Here is a 19,571-nt window from a genome sequence, read left to right as displayed (position 1 = left end):
CCAGGTATAAATTCATATCCATTTGCCAATCTTTCCACGAAACCAATGCTTTCACTTTGACTCCTAGGTTTTTGGGTTGTCTTTCTTGCACAGAGCAACCCAAAATATGTAAGAATTTCTCATTGTTGCTAATTTAATCCAAATCAAATTATTATAAGTCATTGATAAAAAAATGTAAAACTTTTTTCGGTCTTTAAATATATTCAACATTTTATAGTGATCCTGCTGATTACTCAGTGATTTTCACAAATATCAACTAAAGCACAATATCCATGGTGGTGGAAAATGGGCACTGGTGGAGGGATGGGTATCTAATCATTGTATAATCGAAACCCAAGCACAAAAAAATTGTAAATCTACAACTGTACCTCATGGTGAAGCACAAAAATATTTTTAAGAAGAAGACTGATGCATGTTAAGCCTAAAAATCCATGTGGGAGGGGCAGGAAGGTATGAGGCAGAAGCTCCTTGGTCCCTGGAGGGTGGGTGTCAGTCACAGAGACTGTTCCAAAGGTCTTGGTTCCTGTGCTTTACAAAAGGAACAGAAGGTGGACAGTAAGCCAGGGATGTGGGGTGATTTCTGAGCTGTGAGACCATGCCTCTTCAGGCTTGCATCTATATAGGTAGAGGGTTTTGTTTTACATTCAAGCTCCGTTTGAACATGACCCAGAATATACACTATAGCCATAAGAACTTTCTGAGGGACTTTTGTGTGGTATGCTTGAAGTACCTCAACAACTTGGAGCAAAAACAAAATTAGTTCCAAACCACCAAAATAAGTCAAAGCTGAAGTCTCATTCAGAACTGAGTTATGCATGTATGGTTTTATGAGAAAACTGATCTGCCTCCCTTTGAAACAAAGAGAAATACAGTCTTGGTCTGCAGTTATTCATACTTTTTGACATTTTGTCTATATTTTCAAGGATATGCAGTAGCTTTAATACAAAGAGGCTTTAAGGAAGAGAGCTCTATAAATCTTGTTAAAATGAAAACTTACCAAAGTTAATCAGTATTAAAGAAGCTTTTTCTGGGGATTCAATATGAGCACTGCAATCTATATTCACTACATGTTGACTGTCCACTACAAAGGAACAAGACAAGCAAACTTAATTTTTATCAGCTACTGATTCATTAGTATTTATGCCTTCATAAAAATCATTTGATAGCTGTTCTCTGATTGAATGGCATTATTCAAATGCCATATATTTTTTGTCTTTCATTTACATTGATTTCTCTGATTTATAGACTCTTTCACATGCTCCAATTTCTCATCATTCTTAACAGAATCAATGTTTTTATTTAGGCTCAAGCATCAAATTGAACCATACTTCAAAAATGAGTCAAAATCTTCTGCATCATGAAAATTTTTAACCCTTAGTTATGATTTTCTTCTTTCCTTTGTCAGCCAAATCAATTAAATCTGTTGCTATCTAGAGCAGAAAACGTTAAGAGTTTGAACATTACTTTTCAGCTGTATTATAAAATGAAATGTGCCATGCATGTATTAGAGAAAATACTATTGAAATATATGAGAAAATATATGCACCTCTTTAACTTCTAAATAGCAGTTTCTACTTTTGTATATTGAATAAAATGTGACCTCAAAGCAAAGGGAAAAGTTAGTCAGAGAACTGGTTATGGTAAATAATAAATTGATTGAATTAATTCTCAAGTTTCATTCCTCATAAATAGGCAATGGAAGGAGAGAGAGAAGGAAAGAGAAAGAGAGAGAGAAGAAAGATAGATGATAGGTAGGTAGATAGATAGGCAGATAGATAGATAGATAGATAGATAGATAGATAGATAGATGATAGATAGATAAGAAAAGTTCATGTCATAGATGGAGGGTTGGGAGGTGATGGGAGGGAACCTGGGGACACTGGTGCTGGGAAATGTACAATGGTGGAAGGATGGACGTTGGAATACTGGATGACTGAAATCCAATCATGAATAGCTTTGTAAGGGTATATCTCACAGTGATACAATAAGGTTTTTTTTTAAATAGGCAATGGGGGACCAGAAAGATAGCACACAGGGGAGGGCTCTTGCCTTGCACATAACCAACCCGGGTTCGATCCTTGGCATCCCATACATTTCCCCAGACCTAACCCTGAGCACAAACCTAAGCACTGCCAAGTATGCACCTCCCTGTACAAAGAGGCAATGAAATAAGGATGATACGAGAATTATTTTCTGAAAAACTTGGATGATTCTTATGTAATTCTTATTACAGAAGAGTATTCCAAAATCCCTTATTTAAAAGCTTATTAGAGGAATGTGAATATGGAAACTTAATCAACGCATATTCCAATATTCATTAGAATTAATGTAACAGGCAGCAAAGAAACTCTTGGTATCTTTAAGCTAATGGTAGAACTAAAATGTTACTGCAAGTGTGGTCCACCTTCTTATTTTGAGATCCAGGAATCAGGGCTTTTGAGTTCCACTTTGAGCCTTGAGTTGCACCCTCACCCCACCATTCTTCTGCATTTTGTGGTGAAATAGTGGATCGCAAAACTTCACTGACTCCATAAGATCCTCCTTCCTGCGTAGTTCATCCTGAAACACTCTCATCAAGGATATGGGTTGGATTGAAATGTCAAATACTATACAAGGGGGTTTTGGTTCTCTTTCAAACGTAGTAAATCCTTATGTAGAATGTGTATGTGTTATTCTCACAGTGGATGTGCAGTCTGTCCTCAGATACATATGGATGAGTATACCTCGGTCAGCAGTGAGAACTGAGACATTGGTATTCAACTCAGACTCCTGAAAACTGGCCTCATTAGAAGTTTCCCAGTTTTGTTTGTGTACCTGCTTCATATCCCACTCCAGGAAGAGTTTAACTTAGGCTAATTACAAAGGCAAAAAGACCCACGAAATTAATAGGAAAGCAGATTAAGAATAGCTAAATAAAAAAAGGGTGGAGGTAACTCCACTACCCAGCCGCCACCACGCTCCAGGATGCTTTCCAGACGCTCGGGCCAAAACTCACGCACGAGTGAAGCCCCACAGAACAAAATAAGCGGAACTCTGAGGCCTTGGACTCCAGGCTCAATGGACCCGGGGACAGAGATCCTCTGCTTGCTCCCACCAACCACAGGTGACAAAGAGATTAAAACCAGGAGCCCCACCCTACCCTGCCCTGTCTGCTTCCACCAACCTCTGGAGGCCAGGGATTGCATTATGAACAGAAGACCCACCCTACCCCTACCAGTACCAGATAAATACCTCAAGAGCAGACCTCCACTACCTCCACTACCTCCACTACCCAGCTGCTGCCATGCTCCAGGACGCTTTCCAGACAGCGCGACACATTATAACATACTTAATACCCATCTTCCAAGATTGCTGCACCATATTGATAGGGTTCAAATATGGTTTCAACCATAGGAACACCTACAAGGGCGATTAGAGGCCGCCCCAAAAGCCTCTATCTATCCCTCTTGGAGAGCCTGGCAAGCTATCGAGAGTATCCCGCCCTCACGGCAGAGCCTGGCAAGCTATTCGTTGTGTATTCGATATGCCAAAACCAGTAATTACAATGGGTCTCATTCCCCTGATCCTGAAGGAGTCAACAATATGGCAGCGTTGAGAAGGATGAGTAAGGAGAGGCTGATAAAATATCAGGGCCGAACTAGACTGCCTAAATGAAGAAAGACAAAAATGATTGTCTGTACTTTCAATGCAGGTACACTGGCATCAGTTGCATCCATCAAGGAGCTGATGGTACAAGCACAAAAGATCAAGTACGACATCATTGGTCTGACCGAGAAAAGAAGGCATCAATCACATCACGCCGTTTTTGACTCTGGAGAAGAACTGTTCCTTGGAACATGCAATAAAAGAGGTGTCGGAGGAGTCAGTGTCCTTGTCAACATGAACTTGGCCATGAGCATTGATTCATTCGAATGCCTAACAACCTGAATAGGACGATTACACTTGAATAGATGTGGCTCACTGCTGGCAATTTCTATCTTTGTTGTCTACACACAAACACCCAATTATGATGAAGGAGGAATTGAGAAGTTCTACATGGAGCTGGAGAAGTTCAATAAAGAAGACCACATCTTCTACAAGATCATTGCTAGTGATTTTAATGCCAAGATAGGACTGAGAAGATCAGTCGAAAAACTCCACATCGGGACCCATAGCCTAGAATGGAATAAACAGGGTGAGAGACTGTCTGAGTTTATCATGTCGACCAAGACCATCCATGGTAACTCACAGTTCCAGAAGGCCGAATCTAAACGTTGGACATGGGAGTCTCCCAGTGGGTGGTTCCACAACAACGTTGACCACATCATATTCAATTGATGGTTTTGCCTGACCGATGTCGCTATTGTCCCAAAATTCCAAAAGGAATCGGACCATCGTCTTCTTCGTGCAAAATTCTACTTCACAGAGCGGGAAGAAAGGGCTGCAAAGTTTAAGAAGAGAACTCCCCGAACAACCACCAACTGGGAGCTCTTTGGCACTATTGCTGCAACATGGGAAGATGTCATCATTGACAACATTGATGAGGAATATGATCGACTGGTTCAGCACCTCCATGATTGTGAGGAACACCGAGAGAGAGAGCCACAAAAAAAAAAAAGACTGTCTTCGAAAACTCTTGAGCTTATTTGCCAACGTGGTTTGAGCATGCCTCAGGCAACTGCAAGCAAACTTCTAAGCTCGCAAAGCAGTGCAGGGATGTGATAAAGGAAGACCTCAAAGAGAGAAGAACAAAAGTGCTGGTAGATGTGGCAGAAACCGGGAAAAGCATTCGTAATGCCCGCCTGTCCTTCACCAACTACAAGACCAAGATGACTGCCCTCCGACATCCTGATGGATCTATCACATCTTACAGAAGGGCAATGGAGAAGATTATTCATGACTTCTACTCAGATCTCTTTGATAGCCACGTCCACCTGCCCACATACCAAATTCCGCAGGACGGATATGTCGTTCCCAATGTTCTCCCTTTGGAAATCCAACACGCCATTTCGTCGGTAAAGAAACAAACAGCACCTGACCCAGACAAGGTCAGACCTGAACCCCTGAATAAATTGCCGTCGGTACTCATCAGTATGCTGGCTCAGCTCTTCACACGCTACCTACCTGTCTGAATGCAAGGTTCCGTCCCAATGGAAAACCAGCAGGACTGTACTACTGTACAAGAAGGGAGACATCCACGACATTGGCAATTATCACCAGATCTGCCTATTGTCTGTCATCTACAAGCTATTCACTCGAGTCATCCTGAATAGGATTGGCAGAACACTAGATGAAGGACAACCATGCAAGCAAGCTGATTTTCGAAAAGGATTCAGCACGATTGACCATATCCACACAATAACCAAGCTCATTGAGGTTTCTCGGGAGTTCAACATGCTGCTCTGTCTAACATTCATTGATTTAAAGAAGGCCTTTGATTCTGTTGAGACAGGAGCAGTCATTGAAGTCATTGAAGCCAATCAGGGCATTCAAACTCAATACATCAGGATCCTCCATGAGCTGTATAGTGGATTCACTACCAGGATCCCACCATTCTACAAAGAAGTGATCATCGATGTCAAGAGAGGGGTTCGGCGGGGTGATATCATTTCACCGAAACTCTTCAGTGCCACCCTCGAGAACGTCATGCAATGACTGGAATGGGAAGGAATGGGAGTGAAGATAGACGGTCAGCAACTACATCACCTCCGCTTTGCTGAGGACATCGTTCTAATAACACCAAACATTAGCCAAGCCGCACAAATGCTGGCTGACTTCGACCTTGAGTGTGTAAGGTCAGACTACAGCTGAATCTCACAAAGACAATGTTTATGAGAAACAGTCTTATTCCTGATGTTCCATTCACTCTCAACGGGTCAAACATCTCCGAATGCAACAGTTATGTGTACCTAGGTCGAACGAACAGTTATGTGTACCTAGGTCGAAGTCAACATGACGAATGACCTGGCACCTAAGTTGCGCAGAAGGAGGAGAGTGGCTTGGAACGCCTTCAAGAGCGTTGAAGAAATAGTTAAGAGTACGAAAAACCTCCAGCTCCGGGCACATCTCTTTGATTCCACTGTTCTTCCTGCATTAACATACACCTCAGAGACCAGGGCCCTACGAAAGCAGGATGAGAACGCTATTCGGGTCTCTCAAAGAGGAATGGAAAGAACTATGCTTAGAGTATCACGTTTCACTCAAATGAGAGAAAGAATCCAGAGTTCCGACCTCCTTTGACGATCAAGAATCAGGGACGCTGTCTCGTTTGCCAAGGCGTCGAAAATCAGAGGGCTGGATACATAATGAAATTTGGAGATGACCGCTGGACCAGAGCCATTACTGACTGGATTCCATGGGATGTCAAAAGACAGTGTGGCCACCCACCTACCAGATGGTCAGACTTCTTCGTCAAGACCCTGAACGATCGGTTTGAGGCTCTTCATGTTTCTAAAACAAACAGATGCCACTGGGCTACACTAGCACGCGACAGGGACAAATGGAGACGTTACTGGCGCCCATTCAAGCAAATCGATGATTAACGGGAATTCAAGTGATCAAGTGAAATGGAAAAAATGTTAAATGGAATATTAGCCTTTAAAATTATTTATAATATATAGATCTTTCCTACCAGAACCAAATATTAGTATCATTGCTTCTCTTAGTTTATTTATTAAGTACTTTTTTTTAAAGGAGAGTTTTAATTTATGCACAGATAATATATTGTTTCCACTTGCGAATTTTCTTTAGCTGGTAGTTATTGGCAAAAGCACAGACAAATTAAGTTCTGCTTTAATTTTTCAAGAATTGGCGCTATTATATTTACTGAGAAAATATTCTGGAAAAACTCTTGAACAGCATTCTGCCTGCCATAGCCCCAGCCTTTGCAATAATTCTATGTAGGAGCCCACAGACCTGCTAGAAACTCTCAGCAAAATGGTTGCTTTCAAGACTCAACAACACTTAAAAGGGGCAGTAGCTGACTGGACCCTAGGACTGCTTACTAACTGGAGCTGTGCCCACAGAAAGCCCCTCTCCACTGTCAGTGAAAGCATTATGAAACCAAATGGATTCTTATTTGGCTTATTTCATATGAATTAAGGAATATAGAAGTGGATGAAAGTGATAGAAAACCAAATTTCAGCTCAGCAGAAGGAAGAATTTCCTAACAGATGGCCGGACCTGCCGTTTTCTTTGTTGGAAGCAGAGAGGTTTTCCTGCCTTTGGTTTCCAATTGCAGACTAGTTGGTCCCTTGACAAGAGAATTAGAGTAACCAAGCCTTGGTCATGTGTCTAGGCTACATATATTTCAAGGTTATTCTACCTTTTATGATCGTGTGAGCCATATATGTGTTTAAGAGTGTGTATGTTTTCATCAAAGTAGATCCACAGCCACTTGTATTTGGAGACCAATATTTCTTAACAATGCCATGAGGATAAACACTCTGTGAAATTGAAGACTCAGGACACTACACTTAATTTAATAGCCTGTTCCATGCAAGCTTACAAAACCCTGTACTTTAAAGTAGTTAAGAAAGAGGGAGAAATAAAAAGTGGAAAACTTCCAGAAATAAGAACATTAATATCAGCGTTTACTGAATAAAGTTAATTTTGCAATTTTGCAAATTTGTGGAAAATAACCTTTTGTTTAAGTTATAAGCTCAAGAATTTCAAGAAAAAAAATCTGGTTGCAGTATTTATTCAGTGAAATGAAGCTCAATTCCTTGTAACTGTAACTACATTTATTTCCTATATTAACTTTATGTACTTAATGATGCCTATTCATCTTCCTAAAATGTGTTGTGTTGTGTTTTTATAGGTTTTGCTTTTGAAAATCTCATGTTTTTAAAAAGTCAAATGAAATTTCAAAGAAGACAAGGAAATGCAAGGGGAGGGCTGGAAGAGCAGCCAGGAACACAGAAAAAAACAAAGATTCCCAAACAAAGATGCACAGGACAAAAGAACCGTCCTCTGAACACTCTAAGTCAGACACTTTAGGTCTGGAGTCCACCTACTACAGGCAAAGACAGATGTACCAACTTCAAGATTTGTCTTAGTTGAGAACATACAAAAATATATATCCATAGTGTGTGTGTGTGTGTGTGTGTGTGTGTGTGTGTGTGTGTGCGCGCGCACACGCGCATGCGCATACACATGTTTGTGGAGACATAAATCATGGCATCACAGTGCAAAGTCCTAAATGTCTATTAGGAGAAAACCAGGCTGTGAAGAAGATAATTGGGAAGGACATTTGTCTTGAGACAAGAGCTGTGATTTTACTCTCTGGGTTTTTGTTATTTGGGGCATTGTGGGGGTGGGTCAGGAGTATGAGGGAGGGATGGGACATTGGTTTGGGCGATTGGGTGATAACAGATACTGGGAGAAGGTAAATATCTCTCCTACCTGGCATCTCTTATACTTCCATTTGTTGGGTACAATTTTACCTTTCAGGATCCTTAAAGTTGTGAGATATATATATATATATATATATATATATATAGAGAGAGAGAGAGAGAGAGAGAGAGAGAGAGAGAGAGTAAAACTTCTCTGCAATAGGAAAAGGTGAAATCTTTAAGTTACAAGGAAAAAGACAGGTACCATATGACTTTATTCAGAAAGTGTCTGAAAATACAAAGCAAGTGAGTGGACAGAGGAACACAGCCTGTAGACCGACCACAATTACCTATGAAGCAGGGAAGGGAAATGCTCTTTGAACAGTGGTGGAGGGGTATTGGTGCTTTGGTGGTAGGCACGGTATGGTGACATCACAGCCCTAAAATGTGCCAACATTTATACTTTTGTTTCACTGTCACTGTCGTTATCATCCCGTTATTCATTGATTTGCTTGAGCAGGTGCTAGTAACGTCTCCATTCGTCCCTGTCAGGTGCTAGTGTAGCCCGATGGCATATTGTGGGCTCTTTCAGGGTCAGGGGAATGAGGACCATCATTGTTACTGTTTTTGGCAAATTGAGTACGCCACAGGTTAGCTTGCCAGCTCTGCCATGCGGGCGGGATACTCTCAGTAGCTTGCCAGGCTCTCCGAGAGGGATGGAGGCTTTTGGGGCAGCCTCTAATCACCTTTACAGGTGTTCCCAGTCAGGCATATATACACTCTTGTTTAAAAAAAAATAAAACCTCAGTTACAGGTATCTTCCCCACTAGCCTCCAAGTTGCTTTGATAATTAAACAAGACATACGTATGAAACTGCACTTGCAAACTCTTAAGAATCATAAATATTTGTAAATAAGGAGCGATAGCACAGCGGGTAGGGCGTTCGCCTTACAAGCGGCCAACATGGCCGACCCGAGTTCGATTCCTCCGCCCCTCTCGGAGAGCCCGGCAAGCTACCGAGAGTATTCGATATGCCAGACACAGTAACAACAAAGTCTCCAATGGAGACGTTACTGGGCCCGCTCGAGCAAATCGACGATCAACGGGAGGGCCTTTACCTTTACCTTACCTTATTGTTGACAATCATCTTCTGCCCCCAACTATGAATATTGTGCCATGGGGAGGTTGCCTAGTTAAACCTTCCCATTGTACAATAGTTATACAATGTGTGTGTGTGTATATATTGTATATAATGTACATTTTACATTAGTCTAACAAAATTGATAACCAACAAAACTCCAAACAAGTCTCCTTTCCCTGCACTGTTTTACTTAGACAAACACACTTCCAGCTGTAAACTGGAAATTTTGTCAATTTTCAGATTCTCTGGACAAGCACAAACTATTACATTTAAAAGTAGGTGAAAAATCTCTAGTCCGTCCCTTATCACAATTTTAGTCCTAAGAGTATGAATCCCATTTTCATTATTCTTATTTTAGAAGTAATCAGACTGATATTATTCCAATGCCCTAAATCTAAAAAGAGCTCCGAAGAGTACACTCGTACCCCTTTGGAACTATGAAGCCTCGTCTTAACATCAAGGTTTTCCTTCTGAGAACCCTGACCTCATCTGATAATAAGGCCTTGAGACTACTTATGCGGTGGGGGAAACTCTAGGTGTGTGATACAATCCACCCCCTTAGCTCCGCTGAACCTCGTAGGGACAATTGGATGTGCTCAAACGAATTACCCAGTATTGGGGATTAAGAAAATATTAGAATCCCAGGAGACGACATTTATAATTACAGTAGAATATAAAATGTTTGTTTGCAGATCCAGCACAGGAATAAAAATTATTCAGCTTGTTCAAAATATAAACATACTCATTAGGGCATAAAAATGAAATCTAAGAAATTCTCTAAAGAAAACTCCCACTTAGGAATCAGGACAAATTTTAGAAACAAACCGAAAAAAATGAATCCAGAGCAAATCTGTGAAGAAAATTACAAGAGCATGTTTAGTTCTTGTTTAATTTTGTTTTTATTACAGTTTTGTAGATTCTTTGACATCTCGATTAAAATGAATTCCAGTGAAGCTCTTGGACACATAGATGAAAATCAATGGATTGTATCCTACTGTATTAAGACAAACACAAGTCACAAGATGGTTGTGTGGCTTTAATTAGGATAATTTAGCAGGGAATAGTGAACTACGGTAATAGTTCGCTCTGGGAATCATAGCAACATGATGAAGTTTCATTCTTTTTCTAACAGGAGAAAGAATGTCCAACAAAATTAGTGATTAACATAACTGTAAAGTAGATGCACTTTTAAAATTTTTACTTTCTAGTTTAAATGTAGTTAAAAAAAACTCACAAAGCCCAAAGCATCCAACAGGTCTTCTAGAATATAGTTTACTGAGAGAATTAGTTGCTTCATAACATGTGAATGGTTATCATGAACTTCCAGAGTTTTTAAACAGAGACTGTTCTTTCATAATGTTTGAACATTTCCTGGTCTTCTTTGTACTAGGCAGTTGTTTTTTTTTTTCCTGAAGAAAAGCTTTGCTAAGCAAAGATTACTTTTAACCTGAGGCATCTCCAAAGGTTAACCAACTTGGAGTTAATGGAATCAAAACAAATGTTGTTTACTGTACAGGATAAATAAAATGTTGAGTCAAGTGAATTTTTATTGGCCCTGAGATGGGAGGAAGGATTTGGGGTTATTTGGATCGACACTGAATTAACTAATTTGAGATTTTGTTGTTCTTGTTCTTGCCGCTTCTGCTGTGACTGGTTTAGGGTGGAGCATCGTGGAGAAGGTCATCTGTCTCCTGAGTAATTGGCTATTCTGAGCCCCACTTCAGTCAAAGTGTTTGTGTGTCAGTGTGAGGCTCCTTCTGAAACACGTCTTCAGGAGACGTGTGCATGTGAAGCAAGATTGAATTCGCCCACATATTTTCATTAAGTGCCCCACGAAGGGAATGATTATGAAGCCTGTTCATTCGAAAGGAATGTTGTTGTATGGTAGAGATAGACCAAGGGAGTGCTAATCACAGCCACCGCATTGCTGAGGGCACCTTTTCTGAAAATGCCAACAACCATCTAGGATTGCAGAGAATGGAGTCTTTCAGATTGTCAGGGTTTCTTTGCAATTGATAAAAACTAACTTTGGCAGGAGAGTGAGGAAAAGAAAACGCTGTGCCTTTATTAGTGATGCAAATAGATTTCTCTGAAGGGCAGACGGGTGGTGTGTTGAAACAGAAAATCAATGTATCCTCTTGGACAGGAGAAAGTATTTCACATCGAGGAATTTTACCTAAAGAGCAATCACTCACCTTGGGAGAGATCTATGTACCAAGGTGCTGGATGAAGTATTTTGTAAGAGGAAAAAAATCTAGAAACAACCAAATAGTGAAGGGGCAGAGTGAAATAAATTTTGGTAGGAATATACAATGGGACATTGTGTTACTATTAAAAATTGCTCAATAGAGTCATACTGATTTTATGGAAAGAAGCTTAAGGAACTCTATAGCCAATTCTAGTAAGTTATATTAAAATATGGCCAAATTTGTAATAGACATTAGAATACATATCCAACATTATAATAGACACTGTGTATTATACATTATGTACATTGTCCAATTTGTCTACATAGCTCTGGTCTACTGAAAACAGCTGTTTCATGAAAAAAGCAAGTTTTCATATTTTTTGCACAGCTAAAAATTATTTTAAAGAAATATAGGAAAATAGCTCAAAGTAGGTAAGAATGTTTAGGAAGTTCCTAAAATAAAAAATGAGGAATTGCACTTAGGTAAGTCTAATATAAGAAAACATTTGGAATTTCTTTTCCTATTCAAAAGTGTTTGTTCTAATTTAATCTAGTTTAATTAGTTTGTTCTAATTTAATCTAGTTTAATCTAGTTTAGGCTGGAGCGATAGCACAGTGGGTAGGGCGTTCGCCTTACAAGCGGCCAACATGGCCGACCCGAGTTCGATTCCTCCGCCCCTCTCGGAGAGCCCGGCAAGCTACCGAGAGTATTCGATATGCCAGACACAGTAACAACAAAGTCTCCAATGGAGACGTTACTGGGCCCGCTCGAGCAAATCGGCGATCAACGGGAGGGCCTTTACCTTTACCTTAATCTAGTTTTGAAAACTGTGAAGCTAGTACAACTTCATGGTAAAAGAATTAATGCAATGTTCATAATGTGAAATGCAAGTTGGGTGCATATATGTGAATGCTAGTGCATTTAAGTTGTTTCTGACATAGCTAAACATCTTTTATTTCTTTAACTTTGTAATATTTAACAATATACCTTGGATAGCTATCTATATCAAATTATATAGAACTCCATAAAGTATGTATTATAATTGAGTTCACTAAAATTTATTTCTCTTCCATTGTGGATATTTGTTCCAGGTTCTTACTGACACAAATTTTTTAATAATTCTTTCTGATCAAATATTATATACCGAGTTACAGATTACTTCTTGAATCCATGCATTAGTGGGTTTTGTTTTTCTATTTTAGTTGATTATTCTGGAATTTATTTCAATGTGAAGAATGAGTTGGAAAGCCATCTTTAACTATATTTTCCTAAATTTTCAACTTTTTCTGAAATCTGTCTTAATTTCTGGATGCAATATTGACAAAAATACTTACCTGGAAAAAAAGATCATTAATTGTCTTTATAGTAAAACAGTTCTGATTTAGAAAGCAAATGGTAAATTAGATAAAATTCAGAAAAAGCAGTTATTTAAAGGAATTTGCAAGCAATCACAGTATTCTGAATTTACATAACTAAATAAAAACAAATTGAAGCTATTGCACCATCAGATTGTAATTCTGTAGACCAGAAACACTCACAATGTTATAAACAATGTTACCTCTGTAGATAAATTAATGGAACAGAAAGGAAAAAGTATAAAACAGAAAGCCAACAAAACCAAGTTGACTCTTGGAAATACTCATAAAAACTGATGGCTTCCAAACAAGATTTATCAGAAAGAAAAGAAAAAAATTGCCAATATGAAACAAAACTTATTAGAAATGAATGCAGAAGCAAATCCTAATTCTGATGAACCCTCTATTACAATAGCTGCATAGAGCAATTTAAAATACTGCTCTAAAGAAAAGTCCTCAAGCAGATTTCTAAGCATTTGGGAATAAAATAGATTGTAAAACTTCAGCACCTTTTACAATACAAACTGGTAGAAAGAAAACAAAACTATACAAGAAATGAGAATTGTGAACCAATATTACAAGCTTTACTCCAACAATATATAAAAAAAATAAGAATAGTATGACAAAGTAGAGTTTTGTTTGTTTGTTTGTTTGTTTTGCAGGGGCTTTTTTAGCATTTGGAAATGATTTATGATAATTAATAGCATTAAAAGTGCCTAAGGCCAATCGGATTGGCTCTGACCCCCTGGGGCTCAAAAGCAGGAAATGAGGTAAAGAGACACATAAGGAGACAAACAGTTCACAGGCTGACCATTTACTCACTATAATATTACTCCCCAGTTTTATAAAAATGTGGTATTGGTACTAGAAACAGTGCATTGGAACAAACGCAGAGCAAAGTAGGCCTAAAAAGATGAACTTTGTATTAGATGTATTTATTTAGGTTTGGGGGTCACACCCAGTGATGTCCCGATGTCCAATTGCTCTGGCCCCAACCTCTTTTCTTTTTCTTAAATTTTTATTCAATATCCATGAGGTAAACCATCACAGAGCTGTTCATGATTGGGCTTCAGTCACACAATGATCCAACACCTATCCCTCCACCAGTGCACACCTCCCACCACCAAGGCCCCCCTCCCCCCCCCTCCTTCACAGGATCCTCCGACATTCCCCTGCCCCAGCCTGCCTCTGTGGCAGGCACCCCTCCTCTCTCTCACCTTTTGTGCCTTTATGGTTTGCTGCCATAAGGATCCTTATTTGGCTCAGAGGACATGCACCCCATCATGTCAGAGGTATTCATACTGGACTGGTACCCAGGTTTGGAGTCATGAAATTCCGCTTCTGGGCTGGAGTGATAGCACAGTGGGTAGGGTGTTTGCCTTGCACACGGCCAACCCAAGTTTGATTCTTCCATCCCTCTCGGAGAGCCTGGCAAGCTACTGAGAGTATCTCGCCCGCACGGGAGAGCCTGGCAGCTCCCTGTGGCGTATTCGATATGCCAAAAACAGTAATAACAAGTCTCATAATGGAGATTTTACCGGTGCCCGCTCGAGCAAATCAATGAATAGTGGGAAGACAGTGCTAAAGTGCTACAGTGCTGTTCAGCCTTGTGCAGGTTCGAGCTTCACTGGGGCTTTTGATCTTTTTCAACATTTACTTATGGGTCTCTGAAGCAGGACCAGTGGAAGAGCTTATATGGTGGAGCTGGAATTAGTTCATGGGGGTGACTGCCAGTGCTTCCAGGAGTACAGGGAAGTTGGGGGAGGCAGCCCATCCCAACTCCGAGGAAGCCTGGAGATTTCAGTCGCAAAACTCGCATATCCAAATCTTCAACAGTCAGCCTCATTTCACTGAACATCCCAGCTCTACTCTGCGGACTAACTTGTTCCACATGCTCAGGTCCAAGGTGAATGTAACTTAGAAACAGACTGGACTGTGGGGTTTTGGTCTAATCTACTGCACAATGAATGGTTAGCAAGACCATTGTTTGCTTCAGAAGCAGGTGGGATGTATTTGTCACCAAAGAAATACAATGAAGCCTTTGCAATGATGGCGGGAACAACAGAGACACCCCCTGCCTTCCCATCCCCCCACTTTCCACTGGACAGAAAAGTAGAAGGAAGCAGAACATAGAGTCGAAGGGCGTTGACTGCCAGTTTGCACCCACAGAAACTGCAGAGCAAGAAACCACATCAGTATGACTCTGCTTAAGCTCCTAGAGCAAATTCAATTCTGGGACTTTTGAACCCGACACCAATACATTCCTTTGGGATCTGAAGTAGGGTTTCCATCAGTAAAAATTGTACAGGATCTTCTACGATCCTGCAACAGTTTAAAGGCCACAAAACCAAACTTTTCTTTGACTCAATATAGGTTTTATAATAAAGTATGTGTGGCCAGCTCTTTTGTTGGTTTTCGGACTGTAGGAAAGTCCAGCCTTACTCCTGTCCATCACCAGCACTAGCTCTAATCCATCCCTCATCTGGGAGGGAGAAGAGAGAGGAGAGGAGAGGAGGGAGAAGAATGGGAAAGCCTGCTGGTGTAGACGGGAAGGGAGGAGGGAGATGGGCCTTTGGCCTCTGTTTTGCATGGGGGCTTGTGGTATTAAATATTTGGTTTCAAGCTTTAGGTAAACTGGCATTCAACTTGTTTTTGACCTTTTATTGAACTCTAACGCTGATCCAAACTACAACTATTTACATATACATGGTAGAAAAGTTTCATTTTCAGGGCCAGAGAGATTGAGTGCTTGCTTTGCACACAGCTGACCTGGATTCAATCCTTATACCCCATATGGTCTCCGAAGCCCGCCATGAGTGACCCCTGAGCTCAGAACCAAGGAGTAAACTCTGAGAACCCCCTGTATGTTCCCCAGCGCCCCCACCCAAAAATTAAAATACTGAATGGATTCTAGCTGGGAAAACATTCCCTGGGGGTTAAAATTAAGCTGTGACTGGAACAGGGTATAGAGAGACTTTTCCTCCTCCGAAATTGGGCTTTTGAAGCCCTCCTCCCCAGAATTCAGGGGGTGGTGGGCTTGGGCCTTCTAGAGTAGAACAAGCACCTTTGTAAGAAGAGACAAGAGAGGTCATGACCTCCTGCGTCCTTCGAGCACGGCCAGGAAGCTGCTGTTTACAGGCAGGAAGAGAGGAGCTTAGTATGCAGGTACCACCTTGGTCTCAGCCTTTCTAGCCTCTGGTGCTGTGAGGAAGAACTGAGTAGATTGAGTCAGAAGCCACTTGCATCTCAAATCTCACTTTTTGAAAAATAGACATAAAGAGGTAGGAAAACGGTGCTTGCCCCGACTCAGCCCACATCCCACACCCTTGTGTACCCCACCCCCACCCCCATTGGTGAGCGTTTTATGCAGCTCTCTGGGTGACGTGTCTGTTTAGACCAGCTGGCCTAGATGACAAAAGGTGCTCTCAGGATAATCGACGATACTGCCACGGCTGACAACCATCTTGTCCCCAAGGAGCTGCGTCTCATCTCTTCTAATCCTTTCTTTCTGTGGCTGGTTTTCAATAATGCTTCTGACAAGATCCTGCTTTTCTCTTTCCCCTGTCAACTGTCAGCGAATAGGTCTTGGACATTATTTGTAGGGCTATAACCACATTACATGAGAAAAATAATGGGTCCTTTAAAAAGTCAAGAGAGACAACACCACGGCAAAGATGCGTCCTCACATGTCGCCAATTCGGATTCAATCCCTGGCATCCTATAAAGTCCCTGCACCTAACCAGGAGTGATCCCTGAGGGCAGAGTCTTCAGGACGTGACCCCCAATCACACAAACAGACAAACAAACAAAAAGCAGAAAAACAAAGTCAAGAGAGATGCCTGCAGATTGCCTAATCTAAATGAGTGCAGGCTGCAAAGAAAATTTCCCGAACTTCCACATGAAAAGACCCAACGGAATCTCTACTGAGCCGGTCTGGTGGCAGCCCCTGGACACACCTTCTTTCTAGTCTGGAAGCTGGTGAACATTTTTCATGTTCAACTGAAATTGTTTAGTTAATGGTCTAAGAATAACTCTCAGGGACATCCCTCAGCATAGCATGTTATTACTCCTTTCCAATGATGGAACTTGATGTATCCATTGTATTCTTACTGCATAAACCTATCCTTGGGATTAATCATTTCCCTTTTACCGGCTAGAAACTAGAGACGTTTAATGGATATACTACATCAGTCAATTTAATGAGTCTCATTGTCTAGGGATTGAAACATACTGATCATTCTTACGTTAAAATATAATCGACATTCATCCTTTTCCCAAGCTTCAAGTTTTCCAGATTTGTCCCTCTGGCCTGCTTGAAGAAGGAAAATTAGCTGAAGTTCCGTGTGTGTGTGTGTGTGTGTGTGTGTGTGTGTGTGTGTGTGTGTGTAGGACATATGTGTGTGTGTGTTTAGTTTTTAAGAGCTTGGGAATTTCATTGGACCTTCTGAGTGATGTGTTTTCTTCCATTTCTGAGTCAAATATTCTGCTATAACCAGGATCTTCTTCATAGAGGAGGATTCTGGCCTCTGTGAGCAATGGGGGTATTTCCAGCAGCTTTGAAGTTGGGGGTAAAAGGAGGGATGTTGGTGTGGCTGTTGCCATGGATCTGTCACCAGACCTGACAGAATAGGACAAGGCAGAACCCCATGTCCCTTCAGCATCTCAGCACCAGGCTAAAGACCTTTCCAGATTAAAGAGGGCCGTGCAGTTGCCAGATACGGTTTCAGGACATTAAATGTACTCAACTCTGAGCCTTAATTAATGATGCTTGTTTCTGTTTTGTTTTCAGTTGTTTGAGTTTATGAACTTCTTGGCTGAGAATGTCATCTTCTGTTACATGGGCATGGCACTGTTCACATTCCAGAATCACATCTTCAACACTCTTTTTATACTTGGAGCCTTTGTATCCTTTGAAATGCAGAACATGGGGTTTGTCTCTTTACTGATTATCTTGTGATGTTGTTAGAATAATTTACTCTGCTTGACTCTAAGACTCAAATTCAAGGCAGTGATGTGATTTCTAGTTGAAGGAAGAAAGCACCCTGGAAATTGGGGATTTATTAAATGCTTATGGTACAGGATATGTCATTTGCGAATAAAGGAGAGAGGAAAATTGCATTTTTGAATATAAAAAATACGTTTACAATTTATGAATCATTTACGTAGATTGTTCAAGCCATTCTTTCTGGAGAGATCTGTTTCATCTGCATTCCAATGTGTCTGAACACAACCAGGAGTATTACACTTTAGACATATTTTCGTACAAGATGATACAATCATTTTCCCAATGAGTATTTTGAGAATAGGATGATGAAGTTAAGACCGAGATAAGTTACATGGGAGTGCTTTTTGGAGGCTCTTTGGGGGCGGAGGGGAGCCTCTGAAACAGCACTGGGTTTCCTGGGGCGACTCCCAGCCACTCTTCACCAACCGTGCTGGTGGTTCAATGATGGGCTTGGACCCTGTGGTGTTGAGATTGCTTGCCCAGGCCACCCCAGGGTGCTCGACGTCTCTGAAACCACACATGGCAATGCCAGGAGTGGGGATACAAGTGAGAGGACAGATCAAATTGAGGTCCCCCTGACAGTAGCTCTTCTACCTCCAGGATGGGCTTGAGGCTTGCCCCTGGAAATGGGGTCTGTCCCCTGAGTGGGTGCTGGGACACTCGGCTATCCTCTAGGGCAATAAACAGCTCTTGTCCTTCCTACTTGGAAAATTGAGCTGATGTTTTTCAGGGTCACGGGCAGCAGAGAACCCGAACGGCCGGGAGGGCTGGCCCTTCTGAAAGCCTCTTTCCCAGACAAGCACCAGCTTTGGTTACCATCCCCCTCCCCATTTTCTCCCCCCCCCCCCCACACACACACACTCACACCTCATCTTTATTTCAGGGGATTGGGGGGCTACATACTCATGGATAACTCTTGGCAGGGCTCAGGGGGCCAAGTGGGGTCTCATGAGGATTGAATGTAAGTCGGCCCCATGCAAGGGAAGTTGCCTGCCGTGCTCTCTCTGGCATGGCTTCTACTCCATATCCTGATGGAATCTTAGCTTTCATAGCAAACCTGGACCTTATGTTTGAGTCCCTTGTCCCAAATCTTTCTGCCCCATTTAAGGACCAGCTTGACTAGAGAGGCTCCGAAGAACAAAGTCAGATAAGAGCCAGAAGAAGAGATGATCACGCCCATATTTGCATTGATTTTAACCCCAAAGGCTTCAGTTTTGGTTGAAAGCCTCTTAAGACAGCATCCATAGTGTAATTTGACAAGCAATTCCTCTCGAAATTAAATCTGCTGAGAGGAAAATCAAGCGGGGCTGCTCCATACAGGGCATAGACACTGATGGACAATAAGGGGTAATCACGAGCCTAAGGATGTTCATCCTGGGGCTGGAGCAATAGCACAGCAGGGAGGGCGGTTGCCTTACATGCGGCCGACTGTGGTTCGATCCCCAGCATCCCATAGGGTCCCCCGAGCACCATCAGGAATAATTCCTGAGTGCAGACCAGGAGTAACCCCTGAGCATTGCCGGGTGTGACCTCCCCCCCCCCCCCAAAAAAAACAGGATGTCCATGAAA

At 41.5% G+C, this 19,571-nt stretch overlaps 1 protein-coding gene across 1 annotated transcript in view; it reads left to right on the top strand.

Moving 5' to 3' along the window:
• The window catches only part of SLC9A9 (solute carrier family 9 member A9), a 560,068-nt gene that overhangs the window by 339,402 nt on the left and 201,095 nt on the right, over nucleotides 1-19,571 (top strand). The window contains exon 10 of the mRNA XM_056114177.1: nucleotides 17,787-17,900. Within this exon, the coding sequence (XP_055970152.1) occupies nucleotides 17,787-17,900 (114 nt within the window). The remainder of the gene's footprint in view (nucleotides 1-17,786; nucleotides 17,901-19,571) is intronic.

The sequence above is a fragment of the Sorex fumeus genome, unplaced genomic scaffold (assembly GCF_029834395.1).
Source record: "Sorex fumeus unplaced genomic scaffold, SorFum_2.1 ptg000024l, whole genome shotgun sequence".
Taxonomy (NCBI): Eukaryota; Metazoa; Chordata; class Mammalia; order Eulipotyphla; family Soricidae; genus Sorex; species Sorex fumeus.
Note: the sequence above shows the minus strand (reverse complement) of the source record. Positions and strands in the feature narration are given on the sequence as shown.